The sequence below is a fragment of the Eschrichtius robustus genome, chromosome 1 (genome assembly GCF_028021215.1).
Source record: "Eschrichtius robustus isolate mEscRob2 chromosome 1, mEscRob2.pri, whole genome shotgun sequence".
In the NCBI taxonomy this organism is placed as follows: domain Eukaryota; kingdom Metazoa; phylum Chordata; class Mammalia; order Artiodactyla; family Eschrichtiidae; genus Eschrichtius; species Eschrichtius robustus.
The window spans coordinates 132866352-132888881 of record NC_090824.1 but is presented as its reverse complement, the minus strand read 5'-3'; the positions used below and the strand labels follow the sequence as shown (position 1 = coordinate 132888881).

Here is a 22530-nt window from a genome sequence, read left to right as displayed (position 1 = left end):
ACTTATGGATCAATACAACAGGATATTTGAAAGCAGGGTGGTTCAGTGTGATAACTGCTCAATCCACTTTTGAATAACCTGCTTACCCACTGAATATTTTTAAATTGAATTCTGCACACTAGATCCTTTTGACTCTAAAAGAAGGGAGCACAGTACCAGCAAAAGATCTTTTTCCTATTGTGTATCATGTAATATCAATGGTATATAGTCAAGCAGGTGTATAACTTACAGGCTGTTATAGTATCTAGTGAAGTATTACAAGTAGACTCAAGTTCTCCTGTCATTTACAATGTTAACACTTACAAATGGCATACTCAAAAGTTTTACAGAAGTAGACTAACCTGTGGTACAATCCAATCATGCTATGTATCTGGAAAAGGAGACCTTAGATTTAGTCTTCTTCTTTTTTTTTTTTTTAAAGACTTTACTAGTTTAGTTCAAAAAATAATTTATTTCTGGCACGAATCTTAGGGAGTCAGGAAAGATTGCTCCCATATGTACTGTCTTAAGAGGGACACAATCTGACATTTAAACAGACATACTTTGCACTATTCATTATCAGAAAGACAACAACTTTTCCCAGAGAAAATTTGACCCTTTCGCAGTCTAGACTAGATGCCTAAGTCAACAGTTATTTAAACAATATTGCTTTCTTATCATATCTACACTCCTGGCCTCGGCAACCCGTGTCCTTTTGCTGTCCCTCCCTCCCTATTTCACCTCTATGGCTGATTGCCAGTTCCTAATCTTTTTTTTCCTGCTCCCAGCTTCCATTAGGTATCCTTTTTTATCCCAAATATACTGACTTGAAATGGAAACTTTTTTGGTAGCTTTCTCTTTGACTTTTAGTTTCAACTTGTGTTCACTGAGGCCTGCTATGTGACCTGTACTTATTTACACTTACTGGGTTTTCCCTTCCCGACTAAAAGGAACTGGGTTACTGCCTCTGTGGTCACTGAGTGGTGAGGTTATTTTGGGCCATGCGGGCTGGGGGCAGGGTTAGGCTGGGGAGGTAGCTGAAATAAGTTTCATGGCTGAAGTTAATCTTTGGCTTTCAAGTCCCATACACATTGCAATCTAATTCTCATTAGAAATAGAATATGTGCATCTAACATATCATTTAAATTATTCATTATCTGAAATAACTGAAAAAACATATCCATGATTTAGGAGGGATAGCTTTTCTTTTTTACTCTTAGTTCCACATTTTAAAAATTACATTGTCTGCATTTTGAATTAAGTGAAAGGGTTGAGAAAGGTCACTTTTTCTCCTTTATATCTCAGAAATAAACCAACTTTCAGTCTCTAAGTTTCAGATACAATAATAGTCCTCAAATCACCATGACTAACTGAAAACAATTCTGTCAGATTAAGGTAAAGAGGGGAGGAAAAATGACTATCAGAAAGCAGAAATATTTATCTGAAAAACCAGGTAATCTTGGGAAGTTATCAGCTATAAGTTTTAAAACTACAGAGCTTTGGATATAAGGAAAGAGTGTGTGCATGGCTAATAGACAAGGTGAAGGAAAGCTTGTTATCAATCCAGAGTAGCAAGGCAGCCCACTCACTGAGCAAAGTAAGAGGTCCACCAAGGCTTTTATTTTGATGAAGTTATTTAATATTCCCCCTTTCTTAAAGCACTCTGGGAATCAGATGGGGGAAGATGGGCTAACACCATCTTTATCAAGTATTGGCAAAAGTTATAGCTGGGAAAGCCTTTGCATGGTGAATGGAAGAGATCTCACAGAACTGAGTAACCGATTCTCTTAATATTTAGATGTTGAATTAGGTTAGGTCTTGATCTGCTTCTAGCCAGCTGACCTCTTCAAATATGTCGGCTGACATTCACAGAAAGATAGACAAGATGAAAAGGCAGAGGGCTATGTACCAGATGAAGGAACAAGATAAAACCCCAGAAAAACAACTAAATGGAGATAGGCAACCTTCCAGAAAAAGAATTCAGAATAATGATAGTGAAGATGATCCAAGACCTCAGAAAAAGAATGGAGGCAAAGATTGAGAAGATGCAAGAAATGTTTAACAAATACCTAGAAGAATTAAAGAACAAACAAACAGAGATGAACAACACAATAACTGAAATGAAAACTACACTAGAAGGAATCAATAGCAGAATAACTGAGGCAGAAGAACGGATAAGTGACCTGGAAGACAGAATGGTGGAATTCACTGCCGCTGAACAGAATAAAGAAAAAAGAATGAAAAGAAATGAAGACAGCCTAAGAGACCTCTGGGACAACATTAAACGCAACAACATTCGCATTATAGGGGTCCCAGAAGGAGAAGAGAGAGAGAAAGGACCCGAGAAAATATCTGAAGAGATTATAGTCGAAAACCTCCCTAACATGGGAAAGGAAATAGCCACCCAAGTCTAGGAAGCGCAGAGAGTCCCACACAGGATAAACCCAAGGAGAAACACGCCAAGACACATAGTAATCAAACTGGCAAAAATTAAAGACAAAGAAAAATTATTGAAAGCAGCAAGGGAAAAATGACACATAACATACAAGGGAACTCCCATAAGGTTAACAGCTGATTTCTCAGCAGAAACCCTACAAGCCAGAAGGGAGTGGCATGATATACTTAAAGTGATGAAAGGGAAGAACCTACAACCAAGATTACTCTAACCGCCAAGGATCTCATTCAGATTCAATGGAGAAATCAAAAGCTTTACAGACAAGCAAAAGCTAAGAGAATTCAGCACCACCAAACCAGCTCTACAACAAATGCTAAAGGGACTTCTCTAAGTAGGAAACACAAGAGAAGAAAAGGACCTACAAAAACAAACCCAAAACAATTAAGAAAGTGGTCATAGGGACATACATATCGATAATTACCTTAAACGTGAATGGATTAAATGCTCCAACCAAAAGACATAGGCTTGCTGAATGCATACAAAAACGAGACCCATATATATGCTGTCTACAAGAGACCCACTTCAGACCTAGGGACACATACAGACTGAAAGTGAGGGGATGGAAAAAGATACTCCATGCAAATGGAAATCAAAAGAAAGCTGGAGTAGCTACACTCATATCAGATAAAATAGACACTAAAATAAAGATTGTTACAAGAGACAAGGAAGGACACTACATAATGATCAAGAGATCAATCCAAGAAGAAGAAATAACAATTATAAATATATATGCACCCAACATAGGAGCATCTCAATACATAAGGCAACTGCTAACAGCTATAAAAGAGGAAATCGACAGTAACACAATAATAGTGGGGGACTTTAACACCTCACTTACACCAATGGACAGATCATCCAAAGTGAAAATAAATAAGGAAACAGAAGCTTTAAATGACACAGTAGACCAGATAGATTTAATTGATATTTATAGGACATTCCATCCAAAAACAGCAGATTACACTTTCTTCTCAAGTGCGCATGGAACATTCTCCAGGATAGATAACATCTTGGGTCACAAATCAAGCCTCAGTAAATTTAAGAAAACTGAAATCATATCAAGCATCTTTTCTGACCACAATGCTATGAGATTAGAAATCAATTACAGGGAAAAAAACGTAAAAAACACAAACACATGGAGGCTGAACAATACATTACTAAATAACTGAGACATCACTGAAGAAATCAAGGAGGAAATCAGAAAATACCTAGAGACAAATGACAATGAAAACATGGCGATCCAAAACCTATGGGATGCAGCAAAAGCAGTTCTAAGAGGGAAGTTTATAGCTATACAAGCCTACCTCAAGAAACAAGAACAATCTCAAATAAAGAATCTAACCTTACACCCAAAGGAACTAGAGAAAGAAGAACAAACAAAACCCAAAGTTAGCAGAAGGAAAGAAATCATAAAGATCAGAGCAGAAATAAATGAAATAGAAACAAAGAAAACAATGCAAACATCAATAAAACTAAAAGCTGGTTCTTTGAGAAGATAAACAAAATTGATAAACCATTAGCCAGACTCATCAAGAAAAAGAGGGAAAGGACTCAAATCAATAAAATTAGAAATGAAAAAGGAGAAGTTACAACAGACACCACAGAAATACAAAGCAGCCTAAGAGACAAGCCACTCTATGCCAATAAAATGGACAACCTGGAAGAAATGGACAAATTCTTAGAAAGGTATAACCTTCCAAGACTGAACCAGGAAGAAGTAGAAAATATGAACAGACCAATCACAATTAATGAAATTGAAACTGTGATTAAAAATCTTCCAACAAAGAAAAGTGCAGGACCAGATGGCTTCACAGGGGAATTCTATCAAACATTTAGAGAAGAGCTAACACCCATCCTTCTCAAACTCTTCCAAAAAATTGCAGAGGAAGGAACACTCCCCACACTCATTCTATGAGGCCACCATCACCCTGATACCAAAACCAGACAAAGATACTACAAAAAAAGAAAATTACAGACCAATATCACTGATGAATACAGATGCTAAAAGCCTCAACAAAATACTAGCAAACAGAATCCAACAACACATTAAAAGGATCATACACCATGATCAAGTGGGATTTATCCCAGGGATGCAAGGATTCTTCAATATATGCAAATCAAACAATGTGATACACCATATTAACAAATTGAAGAATAAAAACCATATGATCATCTCAATAGATGTAGAAAAAGCTTTTGACAAAATTCAACACCCATTTATGATAAAAACTCTCCAGAAAGTGGGCATAGAGGAAACCTACCTCAACATAATAAAGGTCACATACGACAAACCCACAGCAAACATCATTCTCAATGGTGAAAAACTGAAAGCATTTCCTCTAAGATCAGGAACAAGACAAGGATGTCCACTCTCACCACTGTTATTCAACATAGTTTGGGAAGTCCTAGCCTCAGCAATCAGAGAAGAAAAAGAAATAAAAGGAATACAAATTGGAAAAGAAGTAAAACTGTCACTGTTTGCAGATGACATGATACTATACATAGAGAATCCTAAAGATGCCACCAGAAAACTACTAGAGCTAATCAATGAGTTTGGTAAAGTTGCAGGATACAAAATTAATGCATAGAAATCTCCTGCATTCCTATACACTAATGATGAAAGATCAGAAAGAGAAATTAAGGAAACACTCCCATTTACCACTGCAACAAAAAAAATAAAATACCTAGGAATAAACCTACCTAGGGAGACAAAAGACCTATATGCAGAAAACTATAAGACACTGATGAAAGAAATTAAAGATGATACCAACAGATGGAGAGATATACCATGTTCTTGGATTGGAAGGATTAACATTGTGAAAATGACTATACTACTCAAAGCAATCTACAGATTCAATGCAATCCCTATCAAATTACCAATAGCATTTTTTACAGAACTAGAACAAAAAGTGTTAAAATTTGTATGGAGACACAAAAGACCCCAAATAGCCAAAGCAGTCTTGAGGGAAAAAAGCGGAGCTGGAGGAATCAGACTCCCTGACTTCAGACTATACAACAAAGCTACAGTCATCAAGACAATATGGTACTGGCACAAAAACAGAAACATAGATCAATGGAACAAGATAGAAAGCCCAGAGATAAACCCACGCACTTATGGTCAACTAATCTATGACAAAGGAGGCAAGGATATATGATGGAGAAAAGATAGTCTCTTCAATCAGTGGTGCTGGGAAAGCTGGACAGCTACATGTAAAAGAATGAAACTAGAGCACTCTCTAACACCATACACAAAAATAAACTCAAAATGGATTAGAGACCTAAATGTAAGACCGGACACTATAAAACTCTTATAGGAAAACATAGGAAGAACACTCTTTGACATAAATCACAGCAAGATCTTTTTTGATCCACCTCCTAGAGTAGTGGAAATAAAAAGAAAAATAAACAAATGGGACCTAATGAAACTTCAAAGCTTTTGCACAGCAAAGGAAACCATAAACAAGATGAAAAGACAACCCTCAGAATGGGAGAAAATATTTGCAAATGAATCAATGGACAAAGGATTAATCTCCAAACTATATAAACAGCTCATGCAGCTCAATATTAAAAAAAACAAACAGCCCAATCCAAAAATGGGCAGAAGACCTAAACAGACATTTCTCCAAAGAAGACATACAGATGGCCAAGAAGCACATGTAAAGCTGCTCAACATCACTAATTATTAGAGAAATGCAAATCAAAACTACAATGAGGTATCACCTCACACCAGTTAGAATGGGCATCATCAGAAAATCTACAAACAGCAAATGCTGGAGAGGGTGTGGAGGAAAGGGAACCCTCTTGCACTGTTGGTGGGAATGTAAATTGATATAGCCACTATGGAGAACAGTATGGAGGTTCCTTAAAAAACTAAAAATAGAATTACCATATGATCCAGCAATCCCACTACTGGGCATATACCCAGAGAAAACCATAATTCAAAAAGACACATGCACCCCAATGCTCACTGCAGCACTATTTACAATAGCCAGGTCATGGAAGCAACCTAAATGCCCATCGACAGACGAATGGATAAAGAAGGTGTGGTACATATATACAATGGAATATTACTCAGCCATAAAAAGGAACGAAATTGGGTCATTTGTTGAGACGTGGATGGATCTAGAGACTGTCATAGAGAATGAAGTAAGTCAGAAAGAGCAAAACAAATATCGTATATTAACGCATATATGTGGAACCTAGAAAAATGGTACAGATGAACCGGTTTGCAGGTCAGAAACTGAGACACAGATGTAGAGAACAAACGTATGGATACCAAGGGGGGAAAGCGGCGGGGGGGTGGGGGGGGCTGGCGTGATGAATTGGGCGATTGGGATTGAAATGTATACACTGATGTGTATAAAATTGATGACTAATAAGAACCTGCTGTATAAAAAAATAAAATTCAAAAAAAATACAACAATCCTTTTACATGTCACTAGGCACTAACTAAAAATCAACAGAATAGCACAGTGAGTTGGCATACGGCTTTTAAATTGTTTATTTAGTTATAGGTCATGTTATGTCAAATCACTTCTGACAAAAAAAATAGTATGTGGGCTGTGCAATAAGTTTTTGGTTCTTCTATAATTTTCTTCTTGCATTCTAGACTTCACATAGTCTTAATTTGGTTTACCGATCACTGCTTTTCCTTTGGAATAAGCCAATGTGGATAAGGGAGACCAAAAGGGAATTAATAAGTGTTAAGATAGCTTGGTTTTAAGGTTTTGGTGCATATTTTCAAGACATTTTCACAGAACATATTGCTCTCAAGTTAGGGTTAAAGTGAAACTTTCCATTAGGATAATACAGAGGATAACATTCTCTCAGGAAAAAGTAAGAATTCTAACCTTTCCTCTACCAGGCATCTTCCCTCTACCAGGCATCTTCCCTCAGGCACTGAGGTTGCAGCCATCCAATACATGGGGAGAGGCAGAAAGAGGAGACTTCAAAAGTCACAAATATATTTCAATAGCTAATTTTTAGCAAGTGTGGCAATGAGATCTTTCCATTCTCCTCTCTTCCTTGTGATGTACGTAGGAGTGAGTAGCTGCAATAGCGATTCTGGCTGTTGCCTGAAGTAGTTCTGACACAAGGCCTCAGTGTTACATATCACGTACATCCCACAGTCATAGCTGTTTTGTTGAGCAGGGGCTTTCTCTTCCACAAAGGCCAATTTGTCTCCTTTTCTGCCTAAGAAAGCCTCTAGTTTCTCCGCTACCTGCTTTGCATGGACTGAGTTGCTCCTACTATGAGAATCATAATGAAAAAAGCTATTTTTATCTTGGAGATAAACCAACAAACTCCAATGGGTTCCCCCAGCTGCCTGGTTGGAATTATCATTGATGGCTAAAAATACAACTCTCTTGTGAGGGAGGTCCAAGGGTTCAAGGAACATGGCGATCTCTGCTGGGTTGCCAGTGCACTTGATGAACTGGGTGACTTCAGGGCTGATGAAGCAGACATGGTCAGAGCAGTCATGAAACTGACTGTTGGCAAAGTACTCAAAGGCAAACCCAATAATATGGTCATTGAGCCAGCTTGGAGGATCCAATAGTGAGACATCTGATTGCCGCAGTAGACTGTCCATGTAACTCAAGACTACTGGGTCCATCTTGTACTGACCAGGGCTGCTCAGAAATTCCAGAAGCTGAAGGAGAGGCAGAAGACAATATTTACTGTTGAATATGATACTTGGCTGTAAAATGGGGGTCATAAATAGCTACTCTTACAAGGTTTTGGGTAAGGATTAAATTGTAAAGTGTTTAGCAACAATGTCTGGCTAAGAGTAAACACTCAAAAAAACTCTAGCTTATGTGCTTTATGTCAACAATTAGTTAGAATGAAAACTTTGGAAATTCTGCATCTGAAATAGTAAGCATGGATTTAAAATCTCCTCTTTAAATGCAGAGATTGGTTAAAATTATAACTAATGTTTTACCAAACTCTATAGCATGAACCATATATTTGGCCCTTTAATGAATATGCATGATAAGAATGGCAAATTGTTTTTATATTAAAGATGAATTTTCAGGGCTTCCCTGGTGGTGCAGTGGTTAAGAATCTGCCTGCCAATGCAGGGGACATGGGTTCGAGCCCTGGCCCAGGAGGATCCCACATGCCGCGGAGCAACTGGGCCCATGTGTCACAACTGCTGAAGCCTGCGCGCCTAGAGCCCATGCTCCGCAACGAGAGGCCGCCGCAATGAGAGGCCCGCGCACCACAACGAAGAGTGGCCCCTGCTCACTGCAACTAGAGAAAGCCTGCGTGCAGCAATGAAGACCCAACTCAGCCAAGAATAAATTAATTAATTTAAAAAAAAAAAGATGAATTTTCAGAGTCCAATTTAAATGTCACTAATTACTAAGGGAAATAGCTTCCATTTCAAAATTAATTTTCAAGAGATAAGATAAAATATTGCTTCCTCATTCCATAATGGAAAGTGACAGTGATTAGAGTAGTTAAAAGGAACTGTAATTTCAAGAACAGAAAATCATGAGGGTAATACAAATGAAATTCATTCCTGATTCTGCCCAGTTATGAACATGAGTGACAGTCTATCCCATCTTTAACCTCAAGGGGTATGACAGAGACTACAGAAATTCTTCTGGCACTGAAAGGTAGTGTGGCACAGGAATCATGAGACCTGGGGCTAGCCCTAGTTCTACCACTGATTTGCTAGTATCATCCTAATTAAGTCATTTAATTGATTTTGATTTTGTCCTTGTTTTTGGTCATCTGTAAAATGGCCCCAGAGAGTTGTAGAAAAGGCCAAATAATTTTACTCGAAGGTATTAAAAGAGTATAAAATGTTGTACAAATAGTACTTATGTTATTAATTGGATGATATTAGTAAGATGATTGGACAATCTGGATAGAACTCCAAACTAATCAAAGGAAATGAGGTTTGGAAACAAATATCCATTCATATTACCTTGTTCAAACAAAGGCATGACTAACTTAGAGAGGGAGCAAGACAAGTCATATAGTAAGATTAATATGCTCATGATCACCTGAGGTAAGGTGCTAACAGAGACAAGAAATGTGATAAGTGTGGTAATATAATATTTGAACCTAACAGAGGTCACTGCTATGCACTCACTTGGCAGCATAACAATATTTCTAAAAATCATAAAGCAATAAACTGTCACATGCAGATTGAGAGTACAAAGCAAAGCATACTGTAAGAAAATAACACTGCTATGAAAGACTGGGCTAGAATAGTGACATTAATTTAATCAATTCTGGCCATTAGACTAGTTATTTTACCACTTGGTTACACTATTAAAACAAAATTTTGTGACACAACCATTTTCATGTAATCAAAACCCTACAAAAACCCATACAGAAAAATAAATATACCCCTGAAGAAAAAAAACCTCAAGTAATGAGGTAGCTAGGAAGCACCAAAGACGGTTTTTTTGTGCATACAGTACATCATAATATGAACTATCAGAAGTAATACAAGGCTGTTGATGAGTGTGTATATCTATCTGTATAAAATAAGATGGCATGAATTAAGATTTTCTTAAGAGGAAAGAATAACTTGAGCACAGACATAAACTGGAGCCAGGAACGAAGTTAACGAGGCATAGAGTACATTTGTTATGGGTGCGCCACAAATTTGGCTCTTGCTCTTTGGCAGCTAACCAGAGAGTGTTAAGTTAAACATTCACAATGTCCATAGGGTAAAAACAAAGCAATTGCTCTGGAGAGGTAAAAGCATTCTTTGTATTAAGGTCAGACAGACTTCTCTCAAGAAATTTTCATAAAAGACATGGTGTATTATAATGAATGTCGCATAATATCCTTATAAAAGATGAAACAATTTCAGAGGACTTTCTTACAACGATCCTTAATATCCAGCCTGATGGCAAATGAGCAAACAGCAATCTAGTAAAAGCAGCTGTGCGAGGCTAGGTGCTCAGCTGGCTGCTGATGTGACTGGATTTAAGAATATATGAGCATGAAAAGGGAATGACTGCATGTGCATCGAGCAAGGCTCCCTGACTCTCCCCCTCATGCCTTCAATGACTATGAGGAGTGGTAAGGGCCAGACTGTACTGCCTGGCAAATACCTGGAGACCTGTTCTCTATGCTGCCAGCTGAAATCAGACCTACACCTTAACAGCAAACCCAACTAAGGGTAGAAGCCCACAAGAAGAAGAGTGCCTGAACAGACAGGCATCTCACCTTGGAGGGAGTGTCCACAGGCAGGGCCAAGATTTTCTTCAGAAAACAGTTTTTGTGTTTTGTTTGTTTGATTTTGAAAACATCCAACGTACAGACATTGGGTCAATCAGGACTTAATTCTATTCCATAAAGCATGATTGCAATAGTTTAACCTCAACAATTCTAAAGCAGATGGAACCAGACAGGCCTTTGGGCAAACCACCTTGGCCAAGAAAATGGATGCTAAACTTCATATTGGAAGACTTGAATTTTAGACTCCATTCTGTTAACTCATTGGATATACGATCATAAACAAACTACTTGATTTCTTTAAGACACAGTTTCCTTTTCTGTAAAGTGAGAATATTAATACATGACCTTTACCAACGGGTATTTGTCAATATTAAATGAAGAAATGTAAGTAACTAATACTTTAAAAAAATATAACAAAGTAGTATTTCCAGATATCTACTGGGTCATCAGGAAATTTATATCCTGACAACTGGTAACTGTAATGTATCACACTGAACAAATGTTTATTGCGTGTTTCCTATGTGCTAGGGGCTAGAAAATCAGAATGGGGATAAGATAGTCATAGTTCCTACCCTCACTGAGCTTAAGCCTATTATGTTATAATGAATACATAATGAATATATACATGTCTTTTAGTCAATGAACACCTATTGAGTACCTAATATTAGGTGTCATGGGAGATACAAAGATGTGTAAGGTAGCTTACACTCAAAGAAGAAACCCATAAGCCACAAATAATATGAATGGGAATTCAAAAGAGGGAAATGGATGGAGAGCTCAGATCAGGAAAGACTTCAAGGAGAAAGTGGCATAAATGTGGGCTCTTGAAAGGCAGGTAGAGTTGCATGCATGTTGAAGGGCATTAAGAAGGCAGAGAGGCAAGGAAAGTGCCTTTAAGTGTGTAGTCCAGTTTGTCTGGAATGAAGTGGGAGTAGGGATGTAGGTGAAGGTTGGAGGATTATCAGAAGCTAAGTGTTGATAGACTGATTTCTAGGTGTAAAGTGTAGAACTTATACTGGAGAAAATGTGGAGCCATTAATGGCTTTGTCAGTGCTTTAGGAAGATTAATGATTCAGGCATAGTATACAGGATTAATTGGTAGGGAGAGAAATTGGAGGTAGAGATCAACTAGATTTTCATTGAAAGTAAAGGTAGGAGGACATGACCTAAACCAGGCGAAATGGTAGTAGGAGAGAGGCAAGGAGGAAAAGATATTACAGACAGAGTATCAATAAGGGATCAGAGGAGGGCAAATAAGAGATAAGAATTAAGAAACGGTCTGGAAGTTTTCGTTGGAGTGACTGGAAGAACAATGATCCCATCATTAATGGAGTAAGGGAAAAGGAGATGGAAGGCGACCTAGCACAAGAACCAGGAGCCATTTGGAACCATCCTAGGGTTATATCCTTTCTATATAGTGAGCACTGTGCTTAGCATATCTGAGGTACAATGAATGTTTGTCAGATGAATGAACCTTTTTAAAAAGGGAGTCAGAAAATACAGATTAGGAAAAAAAAGGGAAATAAGGCATTTTAAGATTTTTGTATTGTCTGTAACATCCCCATTTTTGCTTTGGTTTTGTGTTTTGTCTGTTTTCCTCTGTTGATTAGTAGTAAATTCCTTCAGAATTAAGAGACCTATGTATCTGGTCTTGGTGGATGGTAAGGAATATTGGGGAGACAATGACCTCCTCATAGTTCTATTTGTAAAATCCGACAAAATATAGTATAGTCATTTCCACAATGTTGATTCTTCCAATCCAAGAACATAGTACATCTCCCCAACTGTTTGAATGAAATTAGAACACTCCCTAACACCATACACAAAAATAAACTCAAAATGGATTGATTAAAGACCTAAATGTAAGGCCAGACACTATAAAACTCTCAGAGGAAAACATAGGCAGAACACTCTATGACATAAATCACAGCAAGATCCTTTTTGACCCACCTCCTAGAGAAATGGAAATAAAAACAAAAATAAACAAATGGGGCCTAATGAAACTTAAAAGCTTTTGCACAGCAAAGGAAACCATAAACAAAACAAAAAGACAACCCTCAGAATAGGAGAAAATATTTGCAAATGAAGCAACTGACAAAGGATTAATCTCCAAAATATACAAGCAGCCCATGCAACTCAATATCAAAACACAAACAACCCAATCTAAAAAGAGACAGAAGACCTAAATAGACATTTCTCCAAAGAAGATATACAGATTGCCAACAAACAAATGAAAAGATGCTCAACATCACTAATCATTAGAGAAATGCAAATCAAAACTACAATGAGGTATCACCTCACACCAGTCAGAATGGCCATCATCAAAATATCTACAAACAATAAATGCTGGAGAGGGTGTGGAGAAAAGGGAACCCTCTTGCACTGTTGGTGGGAATGTAAATTGATACAGACACTATGGAGAACAGGATGGAGGTTCCTTAAAAAACTAAAAATAGAACTACCATTCGACCCAGCAATCCCACTACTGGGCATATACCCTAAGAAAACCATAATTCAAAAAGAGTCATGTACCACAGTGTTCATTGCAGCCCTATTTACAATAGCCAGGACATGGAAGCAACCTAAGTGTCCATCAACAGATGAATGGATAAAGATGTGGCACATATATACAATGGAATATTAGCCATAAAAAGAAACGAAATTGAGTTATTTGCAATGAGGTGGATGGACCTAGAGTCTGTCATACAGAGTGAAGTAAGTCAGAAAGAGAAAAACAAATACCGTATGCTAACACATATATATGGAATCTAAAAAAAAAAAAAAAGGTTCTGATGAACCTAGGGGCAGGACAGGAATAAAGACACAGACGTAGATTATGGACTTGAGGACACGGGGAGGGGGAAGGGTAAGCTGGGACGAAGTGAGAGAGTAGCACTGACATATATACACTACCAAATATAAAACCAACAGCTAGTGGGAAGCAGCTGCATGGCACAGGGAGATCAGCTCGGTGCTCTGCAACCACCTAGAGGGGTGGGATAAGGAGGGTGTGAGGGAGACACAAGAGGGAGGGGATATGGGGATATACGTATGCATATAGCTGATGCACTTTGTTATACAGCAGAAACTAACACAACACTGTAAAGCAATTATACTCCAATAAAGATGTTAAAAAAATATATAGTATAGTTCTATATTTTGGAGCCGGGAGGCTTTGAGTTCAGGATCTGACTTTGCCACTTGCTATCTGTGTGACTCTGGACAAGTTATGCATCCTCTTTCCTGGCCTCATTTTCTTCATCTGTAAAAGGAGGTAATAATAAAACCTGTCTCTCAAGAGTTGCTCTGTGAATTAAAAACACAAGTGAAAAGACTCAGCACATTGTCTGGTATCTAGCAAGCTCTCAAAAAAAATTATTTCCTTCCCTGTTCTCTATATATTTGGGGTGGTAATAATGGATCTTAAAGATTTCTTGAAAATAAAGCATCTGTTTGTCTCTTTATATAAAGCCACAAAGTCACCAAGGATAGATCTAGCCAGGGCATGACTCTGCACTCTTGTACTTCACCTTTGGCATAAGCAGAGTGAATGCTAACTCCAGAGAAAAGCAGTCTCTCAACCTGAGTGAAGCATGCTGTTAATGTGTTGTCAGCATACACAAACCTTGTGGTTACAGGGTTTAGTTTATTATATCTTCCAACTTCTGTAGCTAAATGAAGTGAATACTGAATTCATAGTATAGAACACTTCCCAAATATTTAATTTTAACAAAAGGAAGAGACTATTTTTCATATTAATCTTAAAATCCTTAAAATGCATACTACTTGAATATTTCTGTTATAAAAACAGGGCAATTAAATAAAAATAAAAATTAATTTAAAGGGAAAATTTATAATTCAATAGGAACCATTCTGATTTCCTGCTGATATAAGTAAGGCAAGAAGCTGCAGGTTCAGTAGAAAAAACACTAGGCTGGGAGTCAGTAGACTTGGGATTCAGTTCAGATCTGCAATCAACCAGTTGTTTGACTCTGGAGAAGACATTTTAAACTTCTGGGTCTCAGCTTCATCATCTGCAAAGTGAGGTTTGGACTAGATAAATAGCGATTCTAGCCAGGGATGCACGTTTGAATCATCTGTGGAGATTTTAAAGAACACACATGATCTATCTCTGGGGGGAGGGCCTGGGCACCTGTATTTTTAAGATGTTTCCAAGTGATTCTATGATTTCTAAAAGACTCCTCTAGCTCTAGCGTTGTACAATTCTAAGCTCTCATCTTTGCAAATTTAAAAATCTTCCCTTGTGGGAAGAAGCCGCATAGCACAGGGAGATCAGCTCAGTGCTTTGTGTCCACCTAGAGGGGTGGGATAGGGAGGGTGGGAGGGAGACGCAAGAGGGAGGAGATATGGGGATATATGTATATGTATAGCTGATTCACTTTGTTATACAGCAGAAACTAACACACCATTGTAAAGCAATTATACTCCAATAAAGATGTTAAATAAAATAAAATAAAATAAAAATCTTCCCTTCCTCTTTAAAGTCTTACTGCAACAAAATCATGCTCATTTGTTTACATATTCTTTATGGCTGCTTTTGAGCTGTAAGAGCTGAGTAGCCTGCAAAGTCTAATATATTTACTGTTTGCCCTCTTAGAGAAAAACTTTGCCAATCCCTGTTTTAGACCACTATAATGTAACCTATTGTAAATGTCTAGGCTGAATTAATTTTAAGAGCTTTTAGAGATCTAATAAAGCATTGGAGCTATTTGTTAAAATATCTTAAAGGCAGTTTCCAAGTAGATTAACCTTTAACTAGAGGTGTTACTGCTGATTCAGTTGGAATTTTTGATGAGCAAATACTTAAAAATACTAATTACAGTGGATATAAGAATTGCCTACATTAGAGATGCATAAATATTCATAAGATCAAAAATATACATGAAAATTTTAATTAACAAGCATTTCATAAGGTATGCATCAATTCTCATAACTTCTGGGAAAATATGCCTGTTGTGGTTAAAACCACAGTAGTGAGCCAGATAAGTTTTACTGCAAAGCCCTAAGAAAACACTATCCCAGAACTGTGACTTTTATTCATTTTTTCCCCCTAATTATTCAGAAAGGGTTCCTTAAAAAAAAAAAAAAAAGGAACAGCCTCATTCAGTTATGTTTTTAAACACTACAAAGCGCAAAGCCCAGCTATTTACTCATTTTAAGTGAAGATTATAACAGTTAGTAGTTTTGAAATGCAGTTTCCCTTTCCCCTCCTCACTCCCTTCAGTTTTTGTTTTAAATTGTATCAAACTGCAAAAGCTCACAGATGTGGTCTGTGCTCCTCTAACTAGATACATGGCTATGTGCCAGCAGGTATTGACAGACAAAAGCAAACAAACACACCCATACACGAAAATCAAACATAGGCTAATAATCCCAGTGCATCTTCCTAGAGCTTCAATTTCACTAATTTTGGGGGAAAAGAGCTAAGTAATTTAATCTTAAATATTGATATTTTTAATATCTGAAATACTTAAAACATTTAAATCAGTAACTTACAACATCTTAATTAACATAAACATTGACATAATGTAGCATAAAATGCAAAATCAGCATAGATTTTTAAAATAAGAAATTTCCAGAGAACTTTTGCACCTGAGAAAGGCAATTTTCTCTGCTTCATTCACGCTACTCCGCTGGCTTGGATACTTCAGTGGAACAGTTTAGTTACTCTCCATACGTGATAGGCCTGTAACATAAACCCCTAATTCTTAGGAACCAGATTCCCTAAAAATTAATAAAGACATGAGCAAAACCTTATGCTTTAGCAGCTTAAATGTGTATAGGAGCAAGACAATTATTGAAGCAAATTTATTCACTTGGTCAAAATACATTTATTGGTGTTTTCTGTGTGCCAATTTTGCCTATAATTAGACTAGAAATTGAACCTAATATTACATAATGAAATAGACATCATCCCTGAACTTTCTATTTTCTTCATACCTCCTCGCCAATTGATAAGTCCTATTGATTCTACAGCCAAAATGTTCTGAACCTGTCCAATGGTTTTCATCTTTACTTCCATCACAGTCAAGTCCATCAACATTTCTTATCTTGATATAGCCTAACAGGTCTCCTTACTTCTACTATTGACCCCTCCAGTAAATTCTCCATACAGCTGTCAGAGTAATTGTTTAAAATTTTGTCAGGTCACACCTGTCCTGTTTAAAACCCTCTGGTAGCACACTATTACACTCAGAAAAAAAAGTGAATGCCCTGCCCTAGCTGCTTACCAACACCCTGCATGATCACATGGCCCCAGCCACCGCTCCAATCTCATTTCCATCACTCTTCCCCTTGCCCACTAAGCTCCAGCCACACCAACTTTCTTTTTATTCTTCAAACACACCATGCTTTTTTTCTCCTGAGGGCTGGGGTACTAGCTGTGCCTGAACCTTCTAGTGGCTGGCTCCATGTGTTGGGTAGATTTCAGTTTAAATGTCACTTATTCACAGAGATCTCCCACGATCAGTCAAAATAAGAGGCCACCGGTCACTCTCTTGTCCTCTAATTTCAATTCCTCGCATAGCACTTGTGGCTGTCTGACAGTTTTCTTTTTCATTTATTTGTTTCTTGATTAACACTCCCCCTCCCCAGGCCAAAAATGTAAGCTCCATGAGCATAGAGAATAAAGGACCTTGTCTGCCTAAACTTGTTTATCATCTTGGCCCCCTGGGCCTAAAACAAAACTTGTCGGGCGGACAATAAATAATAATTGTAGAATAAATAAATGAATAATGGAGTATGGATCTTTACATGATATATATCATGTTCTGCAGAGAAATTTTTACCTTTATAGAGTCTTAGAAGTATAAAGGCCTTTACTATCCCTTCTAGTCTTAACTTCCTACTCCATGCAGGAATTTTTCATTTCTGCTCTCAGGGAAAAATGTGCAGGAGCCTGACTTACAACTAGCTGTGTAATACTGGAGCAGAAACAGATAAATCAGTGTAACAGTACAAAAACAAATCCATGCATTTTAGAAATTTTAAATATGATGATGAAGACATTATAAATCAATGGGAGAAATTTATGGATTATTCCATTTTCAGTGAACACTATGTTCTATAGCAGTGCTGTCCAGTAGGACTTTCCATGATGATGGAAATAAATGTTCTTTATCTGCAGTGTCCAATATAGTAGCCACTAGCCATATGTGGCTATTGAGCACTTGAAAATGGCTAGTGAGACTGAGGGACTGATTTTATTTGTTTTAATTAATTTAAACTTAAATTGAAATAGCTACATGTGGGTAGTGGCTACTATTTTGGACAGCATAGTTCCATAGGATTTCACAGGTATTTCTGGAAAGAAAAAAGATTATATGGTTAAGTAAGTTAGGGAAATGCTGCATCCTAAAACTCTGTATTGTTGATTCATAATGCACACAAGCATATTAGAGGCTACGAGAGGTTCTGTAATAAAGAAACTTAACTTTTCTTGGTCTGATTTTTTTCCCAACTCATTTGACCAATGAAATCCTTTTTGTGTTTGTTTTGGTACATTATCTATTAACACCTTATTGTCTGTGCAGTGAAGTTTGAGATATGCTAACTGGGTAATGTAATAAATGGTACTGGAACAAGTTGTTAATCATTCGATTAAAAAATGAAGTTAGGTCCCTACTTCAGACCTCATATCGAATTATATTTCAGATGGAGTGAAATTTAAATGTTAAAAAGTGAAACAAAAATATTAAAAGAAAATAGAGCTGGGGCTTCCCTGGTGGCGCAGCGGTTGAGAGTCTGCCTGCCAATGCAGGGGACACGGGTTCGAGCCCTGGTCTGGGAAGATCCCACATGCCGCGGAGCAACTGGGCCCCTGAGCCACAATTACTGAGCCTGCGCGTCTGGAGCCTGTGCTCCTCAACAAGAGAGGCCGTGATAGTGAGAGGCCCGTGCACCGCGATGAAGAGTGGCCCCCACTCGCCGCAACTAGAGAAAGCCCTCGCACAGAAACAAAGACCCAACACAGCCAAAAATAAATAAATAAATAAATAAATTAAAAAAAAAAAAAAAAAAGAAAATAGAGCTTAAAAACACTTATACAACTGGTCAATAAACACATGAAAAGATACTCAACACCTTACTAGTAATCAAAGAAATGTAAGTTGAAGTAAGATTTCATTTTTTACCTGTCAAATTAGCAAAGATGTGGAAAACTGATAATAACCAGCATTGCTGAGTAACTATGGGAAAATGGGCATTCTTATTGTTAACAGAAATGTAAACAAATGCAAGCTTTTTGAAGGATAATTTGCCATTATATTTTAATATTTAAGAAATGTCTATAGGTAGGTATTACACTTTCAGAAATATATCTGAAGGGAAACATTAGGATATGTGCAAAAATTTAACAGGGATGTTTACCACAGCAATATTTATAACAGAAAAATTGGAAACAATCTCAAAGTTTAAAAGAGGACTGGTAAATTTAAATAATAGGATTTCCATTCAATGGAATACTTTGCAGCCATTAAAAAATGAAGTTGTAGAAATAAATTTATTGACACAGGAAGTTGTTCATAACATGTTATGGAAAGAAAGGTTATATAAAAATCTGTACACAAATATACACAAAAATAGTCAAGAATGATAGCCATCTAAAGTTATATACAGTTTTCTTTAAGAACGGAATTTTAATACTTTTAAACTTTCTTCTTTTGATATTGACTGCTTAATTTTTTCCCCTTTCTTTTTATAATGAGCACATACCAGTAAATACAGCTATTTTCATTCAAGAAAAAAAAAAATGTACCACCTCCCACTCTTACACTGACCTAAAAATGTCTGTTTCTTCAACTCACTGGTCTCACTTTTGTCCCCTGGAAAAAAACAGTAAGTCTAATCTCTCTTCTACAAAACTTCGAACACAAAGATTTAAATATAATCTGATGTTCATTAAAATTAGATTACGTCCAACTTCTAATGAATGATTCCCTTTGCAATTTCACAAAAAGAATCACATCCAAGACCAAATGTGCTTTTCATGGCAGCACAAGCAGAAAAATTTTCAGGAAGGAAGTTGAAGCCTTATTTTTTGGTTTCAATTTCCCCTAATTAAACGTTTCCTTTTAATGCTAGCCTAAACCATCCAGAGATTTGTATAAAGTGGCATGTTAAGAATTACCATCAAGATTTTACATCCCTATTGAAGACAGAGATTAGATTCTACTCAACCCTGCTATCTTCAGTGCTTGAAAACACAAAATTGTTATAAACATAGGAAGATTTCTCAATTTTATAAATTATCTATAAATTTGAACAATATTCCTCTAACATGAATATTTTACAAATAGAGGAATTCAGCTCTCAAAGCAGAAAAACCATTTGGTATGATGATGATGCCTGGTAACTCTACAGCCATAAATTCCATTTGGCCCTACCTTGGGCCAGGGAGATAGACTAAGTAAACTTTTAGAATTTCTTCTAGCACTGAGGCTCTCCATTTATTGTTCTGTTACTTATTAGGCATGGCTATCAATGGCTAAGGGGTCATTGACCAGAAAAAGAACTTTATTCTTAGTCTACCATTTCTACTTCAAAGGTTCCATCTATAACTGTGTCACTATTTTTTTTACTTGGTGTAAACACCAGCCTTTTCTTAAAATGATTTTGTTTTGCTTAAATTTTCTGAGAAATGACTTAACACAACTGCAAAATTTGAAATGACTAGGACTGTAAATAGTGTTTGGGGAGGACACTAGATTTAATGAGAGGTCTAAGATATTTTACAAAAGAGTAGACAGAATTTTATTTAGTATATAGCTAATATATCCTAGCTGATAAGATGTGGTCAAGCTAAAGTTATAATCTGCCTGGTTTCATAAATAACCACTGTGTTTAGCCCACAGTAGCTATACGCAAGCATTTTGTTTGAAAGAGTATAAAAAAGCCATCATCTTTTATTCTTATTTGTCTTCTAGATTTCAAAGCCTGGTAAGTTATTTTTTTCATAGATAGTTAAGAGGTAAATTGCTATTACAAACTCCTATTTAATGGGTTTCAAAAATGTGCTTGGTGCATAGCAGGTGCTCAATAAATATTTAATGAACAAATGGAAGAAACAATGAATTTATGTTTTACTGTACTGTGCTGACAGGAAAACAGTGTCTGATGGGACTCGATTATGACATATAGAATTCTCTTAGCAATTTGTCTTTAAATGTTAATTAATACGAATACTTGTGAGTCATCTGACCAGGTCTGAATTATATATTATTAAGTAGGACTAAACATTTCCAGCAACTATATATTTTAGCTGCTAATGTAAAGTGCCAAGTTGCTGCAACAAACAGTAGTGGGAAAATTACAGCCAGCTAAGGCCAGAAATCCACAAGCTATTGTTTTGAAGGAATTTAACCTATCACACTGCTCTGAGAGAGCATTTATTTATTTTTTGGCCCTCAGGGAAGGCAGGCCTACGAACGATTTTTAAACCTACAATATAGATGCTCAAAAATAATAACTGTAACCAGGACAATTTTTTTCAGTATCATGACTGTGTTCTAGTGCTTTTATAATAGATGAATGTGCGAAAGTGTAGTCATCTAATTGGAAGCCAGAGAAAGGAACTTTCAGAGATTTTCTGTAAGGAATAAAAATGCTTAAAATCTCTCATAAGTTTCAAGTATTCTCTCTGCTTTAAGATAGACCTATTCCCCCCTTCCCTAAAAAAGGAGACAGACAGATGAAACTTAAAGTCTACATAAACTTGATTTTCTATCTGTATTGAACCATATCATTACCCGAACGGTCTCCAGTAGGTAGATGGACAAAGTGAATATAAGCTAGTCATGCTGAAGAAGGTAGCCTCTCAGAGAATCTGGTTCAGAAAAGTTAAGTAACTTTACTCATTTGGATTAGTAATACTTGGACCTCAAATTCAATTTTTTGAATAATATGGTTAAAAAAGCACATTATTTGCAGAGTAGCTGGGATTTGAGCAGTAAGTTTTATATAGTCTGGCAATGGTCAGTTTCCAAAGAGATGGGTTACCTGGGCCTTGAGGACTTCCTTTTTATTTACTAATGCATTTTACTCATCCAAGTGGTTTAAGGAATTGGCAAGGAGAGGAGTCTGGACCTTAAACAGTCAGAAATTTAGGACTTACAGATGTAGATGGAATTTAACCAAGAAAGGCCTTAGCAATATCCAGGAACCTAGATAAGTGGTAAAGCCATTGCTTATCAGAAGTTCTAACATTATAATTTATAACATAAAAGAACGGGCTAGCCTCTTGACAACGTAAAATGCTAACTGATCTCTACACAGGTGTGCGTGTCCTTGTTGAAAGGTATGTAATTCGGTCCAATCTTTTTCTTTAGATTGGTCACATTGGGGAAATAAAGGAACTTAGCAGACTCTTTGGAGATCGCTTTATGATAAAATTTATTTTTTAAAAAAATTAATTATTTATTGGTCTAGTCTCTTCATTCCTATCTTTTGACGATCTAACCTATACATTACTGCTACATTATTTTTCAAACAGAACTCTAGTTTCATTATTCTTCTCCAAATTTTTAAACATTTCTCCATTGTCTACCGAAATTAAGTACAAACTACAGCATGGCATTAAATTATTTCCACAAAAATAGCCGCAACCTATCTTTCCCAATTTATTTCCTTGTATTTCTCCCATATACACAGCCACAAGCTCAGTTCTCCTGCAGGCCCAAATTATTAGGCAACAGTGGAGTAGTAGTGGTTACTGCAACTAAGGTATAGGAAAAAGAGAAGAGCCAGTTCCCCACTCCCACTCCAACTGAGAGGTTAAGAAGTGAACACTGCTCAAGTACCTTTCCGAAACACAGACTTGATCTGTCATGCTCTTGCTTAAAACCATTACAGTAAGCTTTTTATAGATCTAGAATCCA

The 22530-nt window shown here is 36.8% G+C and overlaps 1 protein-coding gene across 2 annotated transcripts in view; it reads right to left on the bottom strand.

The window, feature by feature from the left end:
- Positions 1–22530, bottom strand: part of SENP8 (SUMO peptidase family member, NEDD8 specific) — a 45737-nt gene that overhangs the window by 20925 nt on the left and 2282 nt on the right. The window contains exon 2 of one of the 2 annotated variants that reach the window (XR_011075371.1): positions 7282–8081. Coding sequence is in view for 1 of the 2 variants with exons in the window: in XM_068554913.1 (XP_068411014.1) it covers positions 7407–8045 (639 nt within the window). In the remaining variant the exon portion in view is untranslated. Of the gene's footprint in view, positions 1–6949; positions 8082–22530 lie in introns of those variants that run through there. The other variant, XM_068554913.1, reaches the window with a different exon arrangement.